Source organism: Myiozetetes cayanensis, unplaced genomic scaffold (genome assembly GCF_022539395.1).
Source record: "Myiozetetes cayanensis isolate MyiCay16 unplaced genomic scaffold, myiCay2020 scf34, whole genome shotgun sequence".
NCBI classification, from domain to species: Eukaryota; Metazoa; Chordata; class Aves; order Passeriformes; family Tyrannidae; genus Myiozetetes; species Myiozetetes cayanensis.
The window spans coordinates 582,414-599,130 of record NW_026087566.1 but is presented as its reverse complement, the minus strand read 5'-3'; the positions used below and the strand labels follow the sequence as shown (position 1 = coordinate 599,130).

General features: G+C 49.0%; 1 protein-coding gene across 8 annotated transcripts; it reads left to right on the top strand.

Annotated features, from left to right (window-relative positions):
• Positions 1-945: 945 nt before the first annotated feature.
• LOC126646257 (von Willebrand factor A domain-containing protein 5A-like) lies at positions 946-11,918 on the top strand. Of its 8 annotated transcripts, none has more exons than XM_050327462.1 (18): positions 946-1,008; positions 3,268-3,326; positions 3,671-3,918; positions 3,997-4,246; positions 4,603-4,745; positions 4,903-5,017; positions 5,447-5,574; positions 5,828-5,916; positions 6,354-6,498; positions 6,774-6,853; positions 7,351-7,462; positions 7,775-7,939; positions 8,084-8,187; positions 8,522-8,703; positions 8,883-9,089; positions 10,256-10,479; positions 10,669-10,795; positions 10,960-11,918. In XM_050327462.1, exons 2-18 carry the CDS (start codon positions 3,278-3,280, stop codon positions 11,037-11,039), a joined length of 2,448 nt encoding a protein of 815 aa, XP_050183419.1. In that variant the 5' UTR covers positions 946-1,008; positions 3,268-3,277; the 3' UTR covers positions 11,040-11,918. The 8 variants fall into 8 exon arrangements, with proteins under 8 accessions (XP_050183419.1, XP_050183418.1, XP_050183422.1 ...); XM_050327461.1 differs by lacking the exon at positions 946-1,008 and adding an exon at positions 1,355-1,544; XM_050327465.1 differs by lacking the exon at positions 946-1,008 and adding an exon at positions 1,557-1,751 and having other exon boundaries at positions 8,138-8,187.
• Positions 11,919-16,717: the final 4,799 nt, after the last annotated feature.

The following is a 16,717-nucleotide window of genomic DNA, read 5'->3' as shown; positions in this document are numbered from 1 at the left end:
CTGGTTCTGTGTTTGTGAAGTCACTGCTCCTGCCCACCCTGCTGGTGCATTTGGCTCCCAACTCCCCTTCCCTGGAGCAGCAGTTGGTCTTTGCTGCTCCCTGGCAGGGCCCTCCATGCTCAAATCTGCAGCCTTAAGAAACCAGTGGAAACACAGTGCCCTGAATGGTTCCATGGATTTGTACCCAGAGCCACAGTCTCTGCACACCTCAGTTCCTCTCCTTTCTGAGCTTGCACTTCAAAAGAGGTCCAGATTCAAGGGGGCTGACATCCTTCAGAGATGCTCAGAAGAGAGATACTGGAGGTTCAGCACCTGAAAACCATTCACTGGCACAAAGTCATGAGCCTGTGAGAATCTTCAACTATGCATCCAGCTGGACACAAGTTTTGGGAAGGTGAAGCTGGATTCAGAGGTCAGCAGCTCAGTGTTTGTGGCCCTTTTTGACCAAGTGTGCCACTTACTCATCCCCTGTGCCGAGGAAAGGATGATCCAAGAGGCAAGAATATGTTCCCTGGATGCTCAGATGCAGCATGTAACATCTATACCTGGGACTCCTTTGGCTACCCATAAGCATCAGAACTATTGAAGACAACATGGGGTGTTCCACCAGTTTCTGAAGGTCGAGTCATGGGTCTCATCTGCTAGCAGCACACAAATGTTGGTCACCCTCTTCCTCAGAGACACTGCGATAGAACTTGAACAAAGGCAGAAACTGGAAAAAGGCATCTTGAACTGCCTGTGCTGGCCACAGCTGTCACACTGCCAGCACAGCCCTTGGAGTGGTCTGATCTGAGAATCACACCAGTCCTGCAAGGCAGAGTGGGGGAAGCTGCCCAGGTCTGCTGGAGAAGCAAGAGCTCAGTGCTGGGAGCAGCATATCTGAAGTCAAATGCAATTTGGCCCCTTGAGTGTCTAGAGACCAGCAATGAGGTGGGTTGTCTCAGCCAGGGAGGGAAGAGTGTGGGCTGGCTGGGAGGAAGGAGGAGATGCACCATCCCAATTCAGCAGGTGAGAAGAAACACTTGTCTGCCAATTCTTCCCATTCCTCAGCTGGCCAGCAGGCCAGTTTTGCTTCTTTGCAATTCAGTGTCCACTTAACAGCCTGGCACTAATCAGTGAATGGACCTCCAAATGTGCAGCCAGCGCTGCAGGCCTGGCAGGGACAGGTTCCTGGGGTTGGAGTGCCACCTCCCTGCGTGACACAGACGAGACTGCTCTGATTGCAGGGGCCCTTGGCAGCCGCTGCCCATTGTGTCAGATGTGAGGACAGGGTGGAAGGGCCCGGGGGCGGGGGCAGGTTCGGCACACCCGATCCTGCCGGTGCTCTGCAGTCCCGCCCGTGGCCGTGCCCGGATCGACCCGCGCGGGGGATGCTCAGCCCGTGGGTGCCGCGGCCCGCAGCGCAGCGGGGAGGGGGATCCAGGGACCCGGTCAGACCTCTCCGCCGGGGTGTCCCTCACCCTTCCCCATCCCCCAACCTCCCAGGCTCCCCGATAGCCAAGATCTCCACAGCCCGCACGGAGCTCAGCGCCGGCTGCTCGGAGGTTTGCAGCGATCTGTCTCCGCCCCCAGCCCGTCGCTCTGTCCGGCTGCGCTCGCCTCTCCCCATCACAGTCACCGCTCAGCTGATGTAGCACTGCATCTCCCTGTCTGCCTGGACACCTCTCGCTCTGTCTTTCCATCTCTCTCTCCCTCCCTCTTCCATCTCTCCCTCCGTCAGTCGCTCCCTGCTGGCTCTGGCCTTGGTTCTGGTGAGTGTTTACTTGGTTGTGCTTCACCTCGTTATTCTGATCCTCTTCTCTGTGAACTGTCCTTGTTTACATGGAGAGCTGGTGCTTCATCAGTCCATCCCCCTGACCATCCCTCACCCTTTTCCCCCCAGGACTTACACCGTATTTGCTCTGGCTGTCCACTCTGTCAGTGTGATGGCAGGGTAGGGATGTTTCTGGTGCTTCCCACCCTAACATCCGAGAGCAGAAATGGGAAACTGAGGCGTGTCTGAACCAGAGAGATTTATGTGGAAGGGTTTGGGATGGAGGCCATTCCCTTACACCTTCTGGCATTGGCTTGAAGACAGCCAGATATCACACCTTCCCCCACTGCCTTTCAGGGAATCGCTCTGCAATCATGGAATGCCTGAACCTAACCTCATTTCTCTCTTCATCATATTCCCATTATTATCTGGACTTTCAACCTGCCCTCACGAGCTACTCCATGAACATATCCTCACAATAGCTATCCCTTGTGCAGCTGCACTCACACAATACTGTTTGGGATGGGTACCTGCCCATCCATCCATTTCAACTAAAATTCTTATGTCTCTCTGACTGTCCACCCATACATCCATCTGTCCTAAAATAGACCTTAACTGCCAGTCCCTTCCATCCATCCACCCATCCATTCACCTATCCAGTCTTTCTTTCACACCTTCTCCCCTTGCTCTCTCTCATTTCTCTGGTGAATAAAAAAGGTGGACATGAGCTAGCACCCTGTGCTGGCAGTTCAGAAAGCCAACTGCATCCTGGGCTGCATCAAAAGAGGTGTGGCCATCAGGTTGAAGGGGGGGATTGTCCCCTTCTTCTCTCTCCTCATGAGACCCCACCTGGAGCACTGTGTACAGGTCTGGGGTCCTCAGCAGAAGAAGTCATGGACTTCTTATAGAGGGTCCAGAGGAGGTCTTGCAGATACTCAGAGTGCTGGAGTACCTCTGCTCTGGAGACAGGCTGAGATAGCTGGGGGTGTCTAGCCTGGAGAAGAGAAGGCACTGGGAAGACCTCGTGGCCTTTCAGTATTTAAAGGGAGCTTATAAAAACAACAAAGTGCAACTTTTACATGGGCAGGTACTCTGGTAGGACAAGGGAGAATGACTTTAAACTAGAAGAGGGGAGACTGTGTTAGACATTAGGAGGAAATTCTTTACCCAGAGGGTGGGGAGGCCCTGGCACAAATTGCTCAAAGAAGCTGTGGATGCCCCATCCCTGGAAATATTGAAGGCCAGATTGGAGAGGGCTTGAACAATTTTAAACCATTGATAACTCTGTGATTCTTCAAGATTCTCCCATGGTGGGGATGTGGTGCAGAGACACTCCTGGTGACATCTCAGTGCTAATGAACAGGCATATCTCAATCCCTGGGTTTTCTCTGGCAGGGCACAGTGGGTTGGGGCTTTCCTCTATGTTTGTAGGGATGGGCAAATGACAAGGATCATCAGATAGGGGCTGCCTGGTGTGGATCTCTCCTCTTACATAAGACCTTCCTTCTCTGCAGGTCTCCAGAAATGTGGCGTCAAAGCTTTGGACTTCTAGGAAAATCCTACACCCATGACAGTGAGCTGGGGATCAGACAGGGATGTCTGGGGGATGTGGGATGCTCCCAAAATGAAACAAAGAAAGGAGGAGGTTGGGCAGCCTTAGAGGGAAATAGCTGGACTGGATCTTCCCAGAGTGAAACTTAGATGGGAATGATCAAGAGCATTTCCACAGAAAATGGATGGGAAACAGAGACCTGGAGGAAAAGGGAACTTGAGAGGATGGGAGGCAGACACTGTTCTGTGCCAGGCTCACACTGTACCCTTGCTAACATTGGTCACCTGGTTTTGGTTTCATGGGTGGGACCACCTCCTTGTGTCCTTCATGTGTGCCTGATGGAAAGTTTGCCTGTCTCTCTACAGCAACGGGATCCTTTTTGCTGGGGAAGTGGCTCTACACGTCCCTGTACTCAGTGCCTCTGTGTAGTGCTGTGGTAGATGTTGCTATCCAGGATTATGTGGCTGATGTGGCCTCAGAACTCACGTACCAGAACAAGAGTCCCATCTCCACAGAAGTCCTCTTTGCCTTCCCCTTGGGCCCACAGATGTCCATATACTCCTTCCAGGCCTGCAGTGAGGATGCCAAGGTCCAGGCCATGCTGCAGGATGAGGTACGAGCATCCAGGCACGAATGGGCAAACCCCCACAAGGGTGTGGGAGGAGCAGCCCATGGTCTGCCTGGTGATCAGCTCTCTGTGCTTCCCCTTCCCACCCAGGCCCAGCAGCTTCATGAAGCTACAGGGAGCTGGGAGGATCTGGAATACCTTCAGGATCAGTCTAGGTACCCAGGCGAGGTGTTTGCCTGCTTCCTGGGCACACTGTCCCCCGGCAGGGAGCTGGTGGTGTCGCTCCGCTATGTCCAGGAGCTGCCACGGGAGCCTGATGGAGCAGCGCGGTTTGTGCTGCCACGCACCCTGCACCCCTACACAGAACTCCATGGTGAGTGAGCCTTCAGGGAACCTGCCATCCCAGTCACACACCATGTCAAAGGGACACAGGGTCCTCATGTATTTATGAACAGACCTGATGCAACTTCACTTTACATCCATAGGGGACCCACATTTTTCCCCCATGCCGCCCCTGGGCAGATCCACATGACCTTCCTTGTACCCCAGGAGGGGATCCACACTTCCCATACACATTTCCCTTAAACAGACTCATGGACCCCTCTAAGCACTCACTGATAACCCCCAGTTGTCTCCATATGTCATATATACGAATGCCAAATGCTGTCCACCTGCCCACTCCTGCAGGGACAGCCTGTGCCCTACCTAGTACCATGTTTCTCCTTGCAGCCTGGAACTGTCTCAGTAGCCAACTGCCCTACAGCCTGCTGCTCACAGCTAGCCTGCAGTCCCCCCGTGGAGTGGTCGATGTCCAGGCCAACTGCTCCCTCACCCCTTTGATCTACACTGCCCAGGACCGCAGCACTGCCCAGGTTTGCTTTCCTGCATGTAAGGATCCCAGGGAAGCTGGGGATGTATGTCAACACTGAGAAACAGGGGATGGGATGAGAAACTGGGATCAGTGCCTGTGCTCTTGGTCCAAAGATGAGTCTGGTCCCTACTGTGTATCACCAGGCATCTGTTCTTCAGGTCTCACTGGCTGGCAGCCCCCCAGGACAGTGTGATTTGGAGCTACTGGTGTATTTTGGAGACCCCAGTGCAGTCAGTGCTGTGGTGGAGAAGGGAAACCCTGAGGCCCCTCCAGGTGAGTGCAGCTGGAGAGGGAATATGAGGGCAGCTCTGACAGAAGGCATAGGGACATAGTGAGACACTTGGGATTCTGGGGGATAAGAAGTCACTGGACACTGTTTTGGAAATGGAAGGCACTCAGATGGAATCAGCTGGGTCCTGGGTTGTCACTGTGGAATGCTGGGGAAACTGTGATGAGGTATCAGATACAACAGGATGTGTAACAGGAGGTTTTATGTTAGAGATCACTGGCCAGCTCTGTTGGAGGCACTGGGTTGAAATACATGAGCTGTGCAATTTGCAGACAGTGCAGCAGTGCATTGAGGTACCAGTGTGGGGTATCACAGCCTCTGGCATGGGGGAAGCTGAAAGCACGATGAGAGTCAGAAGCAGGATGAAGAGGAGGGTCCCTATCTGGCCTTTATCTCATTCCTCTCTCCTCCAGGCTCCCTGCTTGGTGATCCCATGGTTTTGGTGACACTGGCACCCAGCATCCCTGAGGCAGTGCCTGGGCAGCGCCAGTCTGGAGAGTTCATCTTCCTCCTGGACACCACTTTCCTTGAGCATGCCCAGGTACCCTTGCAGAGCACAGACCAGGGTAGAGAAGCAGGTTGACAGCCAGAGCAGGCATTTAGAGAGGGACAGAGATGTGAGTAGGGGCTGGTGGGACTACTTGAAATGGTCCTGAAATATCTTGGGTGCCCAGGGGACTTCAGTACACTGTCCAGAGGGAGTCCAGAGGCTTTGGGAGGATGAGTCTATGGTCAAAGGTATCCACTACCCCCACAAGTGCCTCCCATGACCTGCCTGCTGTGTCTTTCCACAGGACTCCCTGCTCTTCCTCCTCAAAAGCCTGCCTCTGGGTTGCTACTTCAACATCTACTGCTATGAAGCAGCATCTGTGGGCATCTACCCGTGAGCAAACATGGGGCAGGCTGGGTGCTGTGGGTCTGCAAAGGGTCCTTGTGGGTATGGTTGGATACTGTGGGGCATGGCTGGGTGCTGTGGCACTGACGTGGGCACTATGGGGCAGAGTTAGAAGCTGGAGGGCAGGTATACATGCTCTGAAATTGGCTAGCGAGTATGGGGCAAGGTTAAATGCTGGAGGGCATGAGTGACTACTCAGGGCAAGGCTGGATTTTGGGATGGCATCTTGGCTTTATGGAATAGCACCTCTTGGGGTTCTGTTGAGCAGTCCTGTAGGAGTTATGAAACAAGGTTTCTTCAAGAACTAGTGTGGGGTAGGGACTTGCAGAGGAATCTGGGGCATAGCTGTGGGAAGTGCTGCAGAGCAGAGTTTCAGAGAGAACTAGGGAGGGCACAGAGCTCCAAACATGCTGTGCTTCCTGCAGGCAAAGTGTTGAATATACTCAAGACAACGTGACTGAGGCCATGCAGCTCATCCCTTCCACTGGCTCCACTCCGGGTGACACCAACCTGCTCGGGACCCTCCGCGCTGTCCACGGCACCCCCCGCCCCCCCGGGCATGCACGCCAGGTTTGGGGCAGCAGCATGAGGGGCAGGGGGAGGTGTCCTGGGGAGAGAGGACACACCAGTGTGGGTGAAAGGACCCACCAGAAGTATACTGGTGTATGTCAGGGAATGGAGAAGTGGGTCTGTAACTTTGGGGGTTTCTGTCCCTCAGTGAGTATCTCCCCCTAGTTTTTGTACAGGGCCACTCTTCTTGGCTCCTCTCTCCAGTTTAAGGGCCTGCTTTCCCCATTTTCGGGTTCCTGTGGAGGACCCCACTATTCATGTTTGCTGTCTCTCAGCTCTTCATCTTCATGACTGGGCTACCCTCTGACAAGGAAGCCATCGCAGCTGAGGTCTGTCGGCATCGCAACAGCCACCGGTAATGGGGATTCTCTGTCCTGGGTCCTCCAGTTACCTTTTGGTTGTCCAGTCATTTCCATCCCAGATGAGGGCCCCTGTGCTTTAGTGTCTGTTCCAATCCTTGAGCTCCTTCAGTATCCCAAAGACCCTTCTCAGTCAGCTCTCTAGTGCCAAGACCCCACGAAGGACTTGCTTACTACTCTCACAACCAAGGCATCCTCCCCAGAGTAAGCAGGGAGACTGAGGCACAGGGCTTGTATACCCCAATGTGCCCCCAAGCTCTGCTCCAGCCCCATGAGACTAATCCCAGTTCTATCCCAAGCCCCAGCTCTCCTCTGCAAGCTCCCTATCTAACCCCAGCTCCAACCCAGTCCCTCACTCCCTGCTCTTCTTCCTGATCCTTTGTTCTGCACCCTGGCTTTCTTCCCCCAGCGTTAACTCCAGCCTGTGTATCCCAGCATAGTTGCATCCATCTCTGGCTCTCATTTCTGACATCTTTCCCTACTTTCCCCATAGGTGTTTCTCCTTCTCCTTCTCTGAGGACAGCGCTGCCCTGGCTACAGCCCTGGCCAGGGAGACAGGGGGTGAAGCTACCTACGTCTCCTCCAACAACAGTATGACAGCTGCGGTAGGAACCCAGGAGCCCTAGCAGGTTCCCCTCTATTCAACAGACATGTTGACTTCCAATCACCACAGCACATGAACTACCCACACACAGCAATTGAGACCCAGCTGCCCCAGGAACCCAGGCACACAGACTGCCCCTGACTGTACCCCATGGACAACCCGGGGCTCTGGGCTTCTGCAGCACTGTAACCACAGATCTGGCTGTGCCCAGGGAATCCAGGTGGTGCAGGCTACTCCACACATTCCACTCTCCCCCCACAGAACCCTGACACTGGAAGCCAAGTTGCTGCAAACAATGGTGTTCTGCCCTCAGGTGTTGCAGTGCCTGAAGAGGGCCCTCAAGCCAGCAGCTGAAGTAGTCTCTCTGAGCTGGACCCTGCCACGTGGCCTGGAGGTTGAAGTGCTGGGGGGTACCCCTCAGTTTATCTTTCAAGGTCAACACAGACTTCTCTATGCCCAGATCCATGGACAGGCACAGGTGAGAGCTGGGACCACAGTCACCCTCAGCTATCTCCCAATAGCCTCCCAGTAACCACCAGTAATCTTTCAGTAATTTTCCGATATCCCCTAGTAACCATCTTATGTCCCCAGTAATCTCCAGTAGCTTCCCATGTGTTTCCAGGATATGACGGGGGCCAAGGGGGTCATGACTTTGCAGTGCAGCCTGGATGGCCAGGATGTCACTCACAGGATTGAATTCCAACTCTGCTCACAGGGAGATGGAAGGTGAGAGCCTGTCCTCAGGGAAGATGCATTCCCCTTATTTCTAACATGGACTCCAATCGAGAGGGGGCACAGATAACTTGTGCATTTCCACCTTCCACACACCATCATAAACCTTCAGAGAACCCAGGTGTCCAAGTGTGCCCTCCTTTCCTACTTTGACCCAACAGGGATAAGACCCAGGCACCTGGGCACCACTTTCCTCCAGAAAGACAAGGACCCAGGCATCCAGGTTTTCCCTCTGTCCATCCTCAGCCCTGAGGAGAGACAACCCAGATGTCCAGGCTCTTTCCTCAGTACAGAGATGATCCAGGTGCTTACCCCACTCTGTTCCCAGGCTGGCTGGGCATCGTCTGGCTGCAAGGTCCTTACTGCAGAGGTTGTTGCCCGAGGCTGCGAGTGGGTCAGGGGATGAACCCAGGCATCGTGCAGTGGAGATCAGCCTCGCCTCAGGGATCATCTGCCCCTTTACCAGCTATGTGGGCATTCGTACATCACAGAGGGTCCCCTGGTACCAAGGTAAGGAAAGCCACCAGCAGAAAAGAGCTGGTGGGGCAGCTCCATGGGATGTCCTTATTCCACTGGCACTGGAACCTCAGCCGTGGGGCACTCTCAGGTTCCTGGGGCAGGCCCCATCACCACCAGGTGCTTCTTTCCCATGTGATTAATTCGGTCCCTTTTCCTGTTTGCTCTCAAAGGGCCTCTGGCACTGTTGACACCCTGGCAGTCGCACATCTCCTGCCAGATAGTTGAGCTTCGTGGCTCGTGTAAGGACTCTTCGTGCTATCCTGTGACCGTGTGGGTCCCACCTGGCTGGCTGACAGCGGTGCAGGAGTCATGGCGTGCCCTCCGTCAACTCACCTGTGGCATCACTGCCCTGCCCAACCGCGGGGCTTGCTCAAAAGGTATGGGGCCTTCACTCAGTTGGGAGATGTAGGGAGAATGCGCTGTCTTACAGGAGGGTTATGGTGCCATGTCTTGCTCATGGTGTGGAAACCCATGAATTTTGCCTTTAATCTTGCCTTAGTTACCCTCGTATCTGAAAGTCCTTCGGTAAATACAAGGCCCAGCTCAGGGACACCCAGGGAGGGGGCAGGGATGGTGCTGAACCATACACACACGTTTGAACAAAATTTGTTGGGGTGTATCAAGAGAGCTAGGTATTGGGACATAGCTGACCAGGAATGCAAGGAGAAGAGGCAATGGTCAAGGCTGGGGATGACTTAAGGGTGTCCAGAAGGTGCTAAGGATCGGATTGCTTTGGAGACGTGTAGGGCGAACTCTGGGCAGCAAGAAGCTGCCCAAAGGAGAGCAGAAATAATACCCTGAGACATTGCACGTGTTATAAGTGAATGAAATTAGGCTGAAATATAGTAATAAAATTTATTGAAGATTTATGTAAAATGCAAATAAGCAAAACAGCATGCTGGGCAGCCGGGGAGGCTCCTGCTCCACTCACTGCACACAAGCGCAGTAGGCAAAACCAGTAACTTTTATTTCCTTATCAGTTCTCCTCCCATAGTCACTTGCTGGTTGGCTTCCCTGCAGGCCCATTTCAGTTGCCAGGTGCTTTCCTTTCCATAGTTTTAATTAGTCCTTAGTCCTTGAGGCCTAGTGTGTAGGTATCTCCAGATGTCCATCTTGGACACTCTGTATCGTTCTCATTCTTGACTCTTTGATCCTTGTCCTTCCCTTCGTCACTTTATGCGTGTGCTATGAGACAATAAGCTTTTTATAAAAGTAAGATACAAAATACTTATTCAGCCAGGTACAATAATTTGTCTTTCCAGTTTAAGAACTGCAAGCTGCATGACTATCAGCTTACAATGCTGACAGATTAATGAACCATTCTGCAACATACAGTCTCCTAACCTTAACAGAACATTGATTATAATAACATATATATGTATATAAGAATATAACATGCAATACAATTTAATGAGTAAACTACTACTACAAATTTGATGAGTAAATTTAAACTACTACTACTAATTTATTACACACAGAGGAGTAGAGAGGAGTCAGCTTCCTGTGATTTTCCCAGTACTCCTGTTCACATCTTCTCCCACAGCATATAAACCACTACCAGCATCTGTTTCTTCTCTCAAGTATGTGGATCCTACAGCATATGTGTTGTGCTCTCCAATTTTTGCACCATGGTCCACTGAAGCCTTGGCTGAGTGCCAGAAGCTGGTAGTGCTGCAGAGAGAAGATGGCTCCTGGGCCCTCAGCTCAGGACTGGCCTCTGTGCTGGAGGTCAGTGAAGCTGAAATCAAGAGAAAGATGCCTGGTGAGGTAATGGGGGAACCTCTTATGTTGACAGTGGGACAGTGGGGCAGTGGGAAAACCTTGGCTGGTAGCAACACTGGCATCCCAAGGGATGAATGAAGGGATCAGAAACCATAAGCTCCAATGGACGAGGGGAAGCAGTGAGGGGACAGGCAAGATGTCAGCAGTGCATGGCAGTCCATTGCTTTCCTATAGGTCATGGAACCAAGCATTTGGGCCACGGTGCTGGCTGTGACCTGGTTGCACAGACCTGACAAATGTTACCAAGACTACTGTGAACTTCTGGAGGCCAAGGCCGTGACCTGGCTGTGCAGCCAAGCTGGTAAGTTTTGAGCGTTCTTTTCCTGCTGATTCCCTTCTCTGTCCAGTGGGACCTGCCATGATTTCCTGTGGACACATGAAGAAGTCCTGTGTCCCCTTGCTCCTTCCACCTGTGGGCTCTTCTCCCCTGCCTGAGCCATCTAGAGCCTCTGTCCCTGTCTGCAGGGTCCCAGCTGGACAAGTGCCTGGAGGCAGCCAACAACCTCCTTGGGAGCAGCACACAGCCAAGTATCTTCAGGCTCTGAGTTCACATCTGCCTTGATACAGACCAACAGCACCTGCAGAGCTGAAAAGGGCCAGAAGGTATAACCCCAATTCACATACTGTGCTGGGATACCACTTTTGCTACCAGCTGGAGTCTTACATTACAGATTATTTCTCTGCTTATATCTTATACTGCTTGGACTGGATCTGTATCATGCTGAACTCCTCAAGAGAAAAGCTCCAATTCATCCCCTTCAGAGTGTTTAGTCTTGGTAGAGGTGGGAGTGGGAAGGAAGAATCACATTCTGTAGTACCTGCCCTTCCTGAATTAAACTTTGGCAAAATGGCTACTGGCTCCCACAAAGGTGATGCTTAGGGACATGGTTGGACCTAGCTGTGGACTTAGAAGTGCTGGTTTAACCATTGGACTCAACGATCTTGATGGTCTTTTCCAAACTAAATTATTTTATGATTCTATGGTTTCTGTTTTGACAAGAAAATACTTTGCACACTAGAAAAGATCAGTGTTTAGAGGTGTCAACAGGAGGTACCATTGCAGAGGCTCACAATGAAGGACTCCTGCTGCACCTCAGTTGCTGATTTGCTTTATCCTGAAAGTCCAGATTGTGTCAGGAACTCCCATATCTTTCCTTTGCCATGTAAACCAATCATTTTGTAAGTTAAACTCTCATCTTCATCAGACTCAGCCCATCATAAGGCTTAAAAGAGCTCAAGTGATGTGAGACTGATTAAAAAATTATCAGTATGTTGGAGGTGGAACTGCAGGAGCTCTTGATTAACAAACCAGTCATGCAATTTACTCCCTCTGCCTCTGGGTCCTTAATTCATGGGTGTCACTTCATGTTGGCAAAGTCTCTGCTTCTCTTCCCAATAAACAGTGAATCTTCTGTAATGCAAAAGGTGTGACATAGCCTTGATTTCTCTTGGCCTTATGATGCTTCCTTCCAGGGACCATCTATGATCCACCAGGAGGGACGGGAAAGGACGTCCTGTGTATTGTAATACACAAAATAAGCTGCTGCCATCGGTCTTGGAAGAGCACAGAGTTCTAGGTTAGCAGGACAGGAGCTGAGGACTTGTCAGACTTTTTCTAGACACCTTTTACCTTTATTTCAGCTTTATTCCAGTGGTTGTAGCAACCCTTTGCCCACCAGATACATGACTGATGCCTAATTTATTCTAGCTGAATTATTCTAGGAGAAAAGTTTTCAGGTGATTAATGTTGAACTTGGTTTTAGCTTTAATTTTTTAACTCCATTGGAGTTTACATCTCTGAAACTAAATGCTCTTCTCCCTTGAATATTCACCTCTGCTGTCTAGAGCAGACAGTGAAAATGTCTCTGTGCACTCAAACCAATCTCTTGCCTTGGAAGTCCGTGGGGAGACATAGGAGTCACTTTTCTCAGAGAAGCAAATGCCTTGGGAAATGTGCCCTCCCACAGGGCACATTGGGGTGCAGAAGGAGGAAAGAAGGGCACTGGCGACCTCACATTTTGGAGAGGTGAATCATGACTGTGATGAAATACCCGTAGCTTAGCTTACTTCAGCCACCAACAAATGTATTGTTTATCCAGGAAGAGGTTTTGGATTCTTCCCTCCAATATACTCCCAAGGGTGATTCATCTGATGGAACTTAATCAGTTTACATGGCCTGGAAGAATACCAGGATCTGCTTTCTCCATCCTGACCATTGGAAAGGCTGAAAAGGCAGCCCCAGTGACCGACACAGCTGCCAAATTCTGAAGGTATTAACCCCATTATGGTCTTCTGCAAGATTGGAGCTGAGTGCCCTTCTCAGAGCCTCATCAGGTTCTGCAGCAGTTTAGAAAAGCCAGTGTTTGCTGCCCCACCCCAGTTTCTCTTTCTTAGAGCAGGCTGAAATGCTTTGGAGGTTTGGGAAAGGACAACCATTGCCCAAGATGTAGAAACAGTCTGTGCCAGCTCATAACTTTCACCTTCCACAGAGATACACTTGTGCAGTGCTCCCTTCCTGAAACCCTAAGGGAAAGATTCCTGGACACTGATTACAGCCATAACATTAGGAAATGGTATCCAGCTGCTTCAGGCCCAGAGCTCCATCTGTGGAAGGAAAAATGAAAAAGTTAAACTTTTTACTGTGAGAGAAAGGTTTTCAGACTGAATAGGGAGGGAAGTGACATGGGACAGAACAGGTGACAGCCAGGCCTGAGTCTTCATTTCCAGGCACCACCACAGGAAAGGTCCTCATGCTCTTCATTCAGTGTTGAATGAGGGAACCTCTCCTAATAGGACTTGTCATCAGTGTCTTCAGACACAGTTCATCCTGGCCTGGGGAAAAGTTGTATTAAACTTTGGGACCATCACTTTTTTGAACAAATTTTTCAACCTGAGACTTTTATGGACCACCTGGGCGCTTTCCCATCTCCCTGTGAAAGCTCAAAAGTCATAGGAAGAAAACTAGCAGTAATATCATTGTGCTTACCCACAACTGTTACAGTTCTACACCTTTTTGCTTTGTCCTAGTGAATTTTCCCATGCCAACATCTTCTTGCTAGCAAACTAAGATGCTGTTGTTAGGTGAGGCCTGGGCTTAAGGACTGCTTCACTGGACTGCTAAATAACCTCGACACAGCAGGTAAGTTGCGTGAGGGAAAGCCCATCCCCTGTAACCACCCCTGGGGGAGGGAGGGCTCAGGAGACACCGCCCCCTCCCCTCCAACAGCGCCCCCTGCCAGCCGTGGTTACAACTGCCCCGAGAGGCAAAAAGGACTGAATTGTTTTGGGGGGCAGTCTGGTTACAGGATTGGTTACAGGATTATTGCTTGCTTCTGTTGTGTTACCTGTTATAAGTTAGTATAAGAATTTAGACAACTCAATTCCAATTATAATAATGGCCAGTCTTCGCGAGCGAAGATCTGGGGAAGGTCTTTACACCTTCCAGCCTGTGCATTGGATTTTTTAGGTGAGACACAGTGTGCGCGGAACTGAGCCCACCCTTTAATCCTAAGGTTCATCTGCCGGGGCCAAGCGAGCTTGGACGGTGGCAGCGAGGTCCTTAGGACATAGATGGGTTGCCTTTTTAAGGGTTAACGAGCTCCATCTGCCCAGGAGTGGCCCTGACCGGGAATCAAACCCGGGTCTCAGCGGTGACAGCGTCGCGCCCTTACCACTAGACCACTAGGGGCTCCTCAATTCCAATTAAACATTGATAAATTTATTAAGCAAGCAATAATAAAGCAAAACAGCGCTGGGTGGCCTGGAGGGCAGTGCCCTGCCAAGGCACACACCCAAATAAAGTCAGTGTCTCTTTTTATACACGTTCGTGGTTGTTAAGTACATGTTAAGTGGTGTCTGGCATTGGCTTTTCGGATGTAAATTTGTTTGTTGCTTGAGTTTGGTGGCTGGGTAAGTGGTCGTCTGGTATTTGTCAGAGATGAAAAGGTGCAGTTCTTATCAGTTGTTTATTGACACTTGCTTGATTAGCAAGCTGTCTGTGAAACTCCTCTTGTTTAATTACAACAAAAAGTTTCTGACTCCCTCATACACATAAGATTTTATGGACAAAGTTAACCCTTCTATTACAATCCCTCTTTTTTTTTTTTTTTTTAAATAATGGTAATAAATGTATTAAAAATACATGGTTTAAATGTTAGTTTTAAAATTAATAAAATAAGAGGTTGACAACAGAGTAATTAACCAAGGTACATAGTTAAATATAGATTAGTATTTAAAGGGTTGATGATTATTAGTTATTTTTTTGTGTTTGTTTTTGAAATGCTTACTTTTAAATTATTGGTGGAGACCTTGAGGAAGTATAATTAAGGGTCAATTTTTTTTGTTGTTTGGCTTTGTCCTTTTTATTTTACGGGGTGTTAGTTTTAGTTCAGTTTATTGAGAGGCTTTGTTATATATTTACGGACCTACTCTAGTACGTCTCTGCCTCCCTTCGCCTAACTCGGTGGCATGAATCAGCGAGGTATTTTGTAATCTTCTCGGCAGCAGTCGTATTCTTCAGGGTTTATATGGCCTCTAAGTTTAAGATGTTTTGAAGGAGAAAAAAAAACCCACTCCCAAAGTATTACAGACAAAGTATTTCAATTATTATTGTTTGTTCTTTTTACTTCAAAGGGTAGAATAATTTTTTTTTCCTTAAGTGGCACTTTATAATGTGCTTCCACCAATAATTTTATAGGTGTATATACTTTATAGACATTTTTCATGTCCTTGGGACTGATAGATGTATATTGACAAACTATTCATCCTTTATGATTTAAATGGGGATGTTTTAAACAGGGTATGCTTCTAGGTATTCCATGAAGTACAGGAATATTGGTTTTTATTTTACAACAGTGGGGCAAAGGGATATGGGTTTCTATTATTTTAAAGATTGCCCCTGATTCGAGAGGAATTCTGTTTGGATGTTAAGGTATATAGTGGGTTATTTGTAAAGTATATGGAGGAGGTATTTGGAATCTTTTGTACAGCAGGGGGGATGCTTTCTTAGAAATTTTGAAATGAATCATTATTTATTCACCAGTCTTTTCCTTCTCAAGATTAATTTCAGACCATCCGTAGTTCTCTCCGTAGTCCAACGGTCACTTGGGAGAGGTTCTGTCATTCGGGAGGGATGTGTCCGTCTTTGCTTTGCAGTAGGGATCGCAGTCTCTGTTGTGTGCAGTTCCTGGAATGGATTCTCTCAACAAGGGGTTAAAGATGTTTCCTTCCCAATTCCCAGGGTTTATCCTATGCATTTTGAAATTTAAGGGTGCTGTTTGGGCTAAGGTCCCCCTTTGCTTTCTTTCCAATTCTGTCACAGCTTCTTCCACTTTTACACTGAGTTCAATTAGGATTTAGAAAGTACGAATAGTCCCAGGCTGTGAATATGCTAGTATACAGGAATTAATACAATTAGTCTCAGTCACTACAGTGATCTGTTGACAGTCAGCAGCAGGCTTTAGGTCATAAATATAATTCTGTTTAATTGGGCTGTTACATTGTCTTTTTTCATTTTAACAATATGGGTTTCAGTATAGAATAAATGCTAAAATCACTCTTTAAGGTTGTGTTTAGGAAGGAAAAAGAAAATATTTCTTTCTCTCTTCTTCTCACAATGCATAGAAATGAAACTTTATTTAGGGCAGCTGCATCTGCCCTGCCAGGTAGCCACCCATTTAGGGCAGCTGCATCTGCCCTGCCAGGTAGCCACCCCCCAGAGTTCCCTCCAGGCTAGGAACCCCCAAGAGAAATACGGTAAATAAGTTTATGGAAAAGAAACAAAAATAAAAGTATATGATTCAGTATACAAACTCCATTTTTTTTTTTTTTTTTTTTTTTAAAGATATGTTTATGTACCATACAGGGCAATATAAATAGACTAGTAATAAACAGTTTAGAAGTTATTCTACAGAGCTAGTGAGAAGAAGAAACATTTTCCTAGTGAAATTAGGGTAGATTAGGCTTGATGCAATCAATGGGCACTCAGTTCACATACATGAGGTACACAAAGTCCTCTCTCCAGGTGGAAGGGAGAAGAAGTAAAGGCGATATTAATACTGAAGTTTTTGTTAAAAGTATGGCCTTCAGTACAGAATACACATAAAAGTTATTTCCGTGTACATATTTCAAGATAACGAATAATTGGTACAACTCTAGGTCTGTGAGAATATTCAAAGGCACAGACACATGCAATGAAAGTAATATTATTTTCCCATTTAATACA

Bases quoted from the DNA above. Each gene is read 5' to 3' on its own strand.
- LOC126646257 (XM_050327462.1), top strand. From the start codon at position 3,278: ATGTGGCGTCAAAGCTTTGGACTTCTAGGAAAATCCTACACCCATGAC. The intron at 4,746-4,902 runs GTTTGCTTTCCT...TCTGTTCTTCAG, and splicing joins AGGACCGCAGCACTGCCCAG to GTCTCACTGGCTGGCAGCCC. The intron at 9,090-10,255 runs GTATGGGGCCTT...CTTCTCCCACAG, and splicing joins CCGCGGGGCTTGCTCAAAAG to CATATAAACCACTACCAGCA.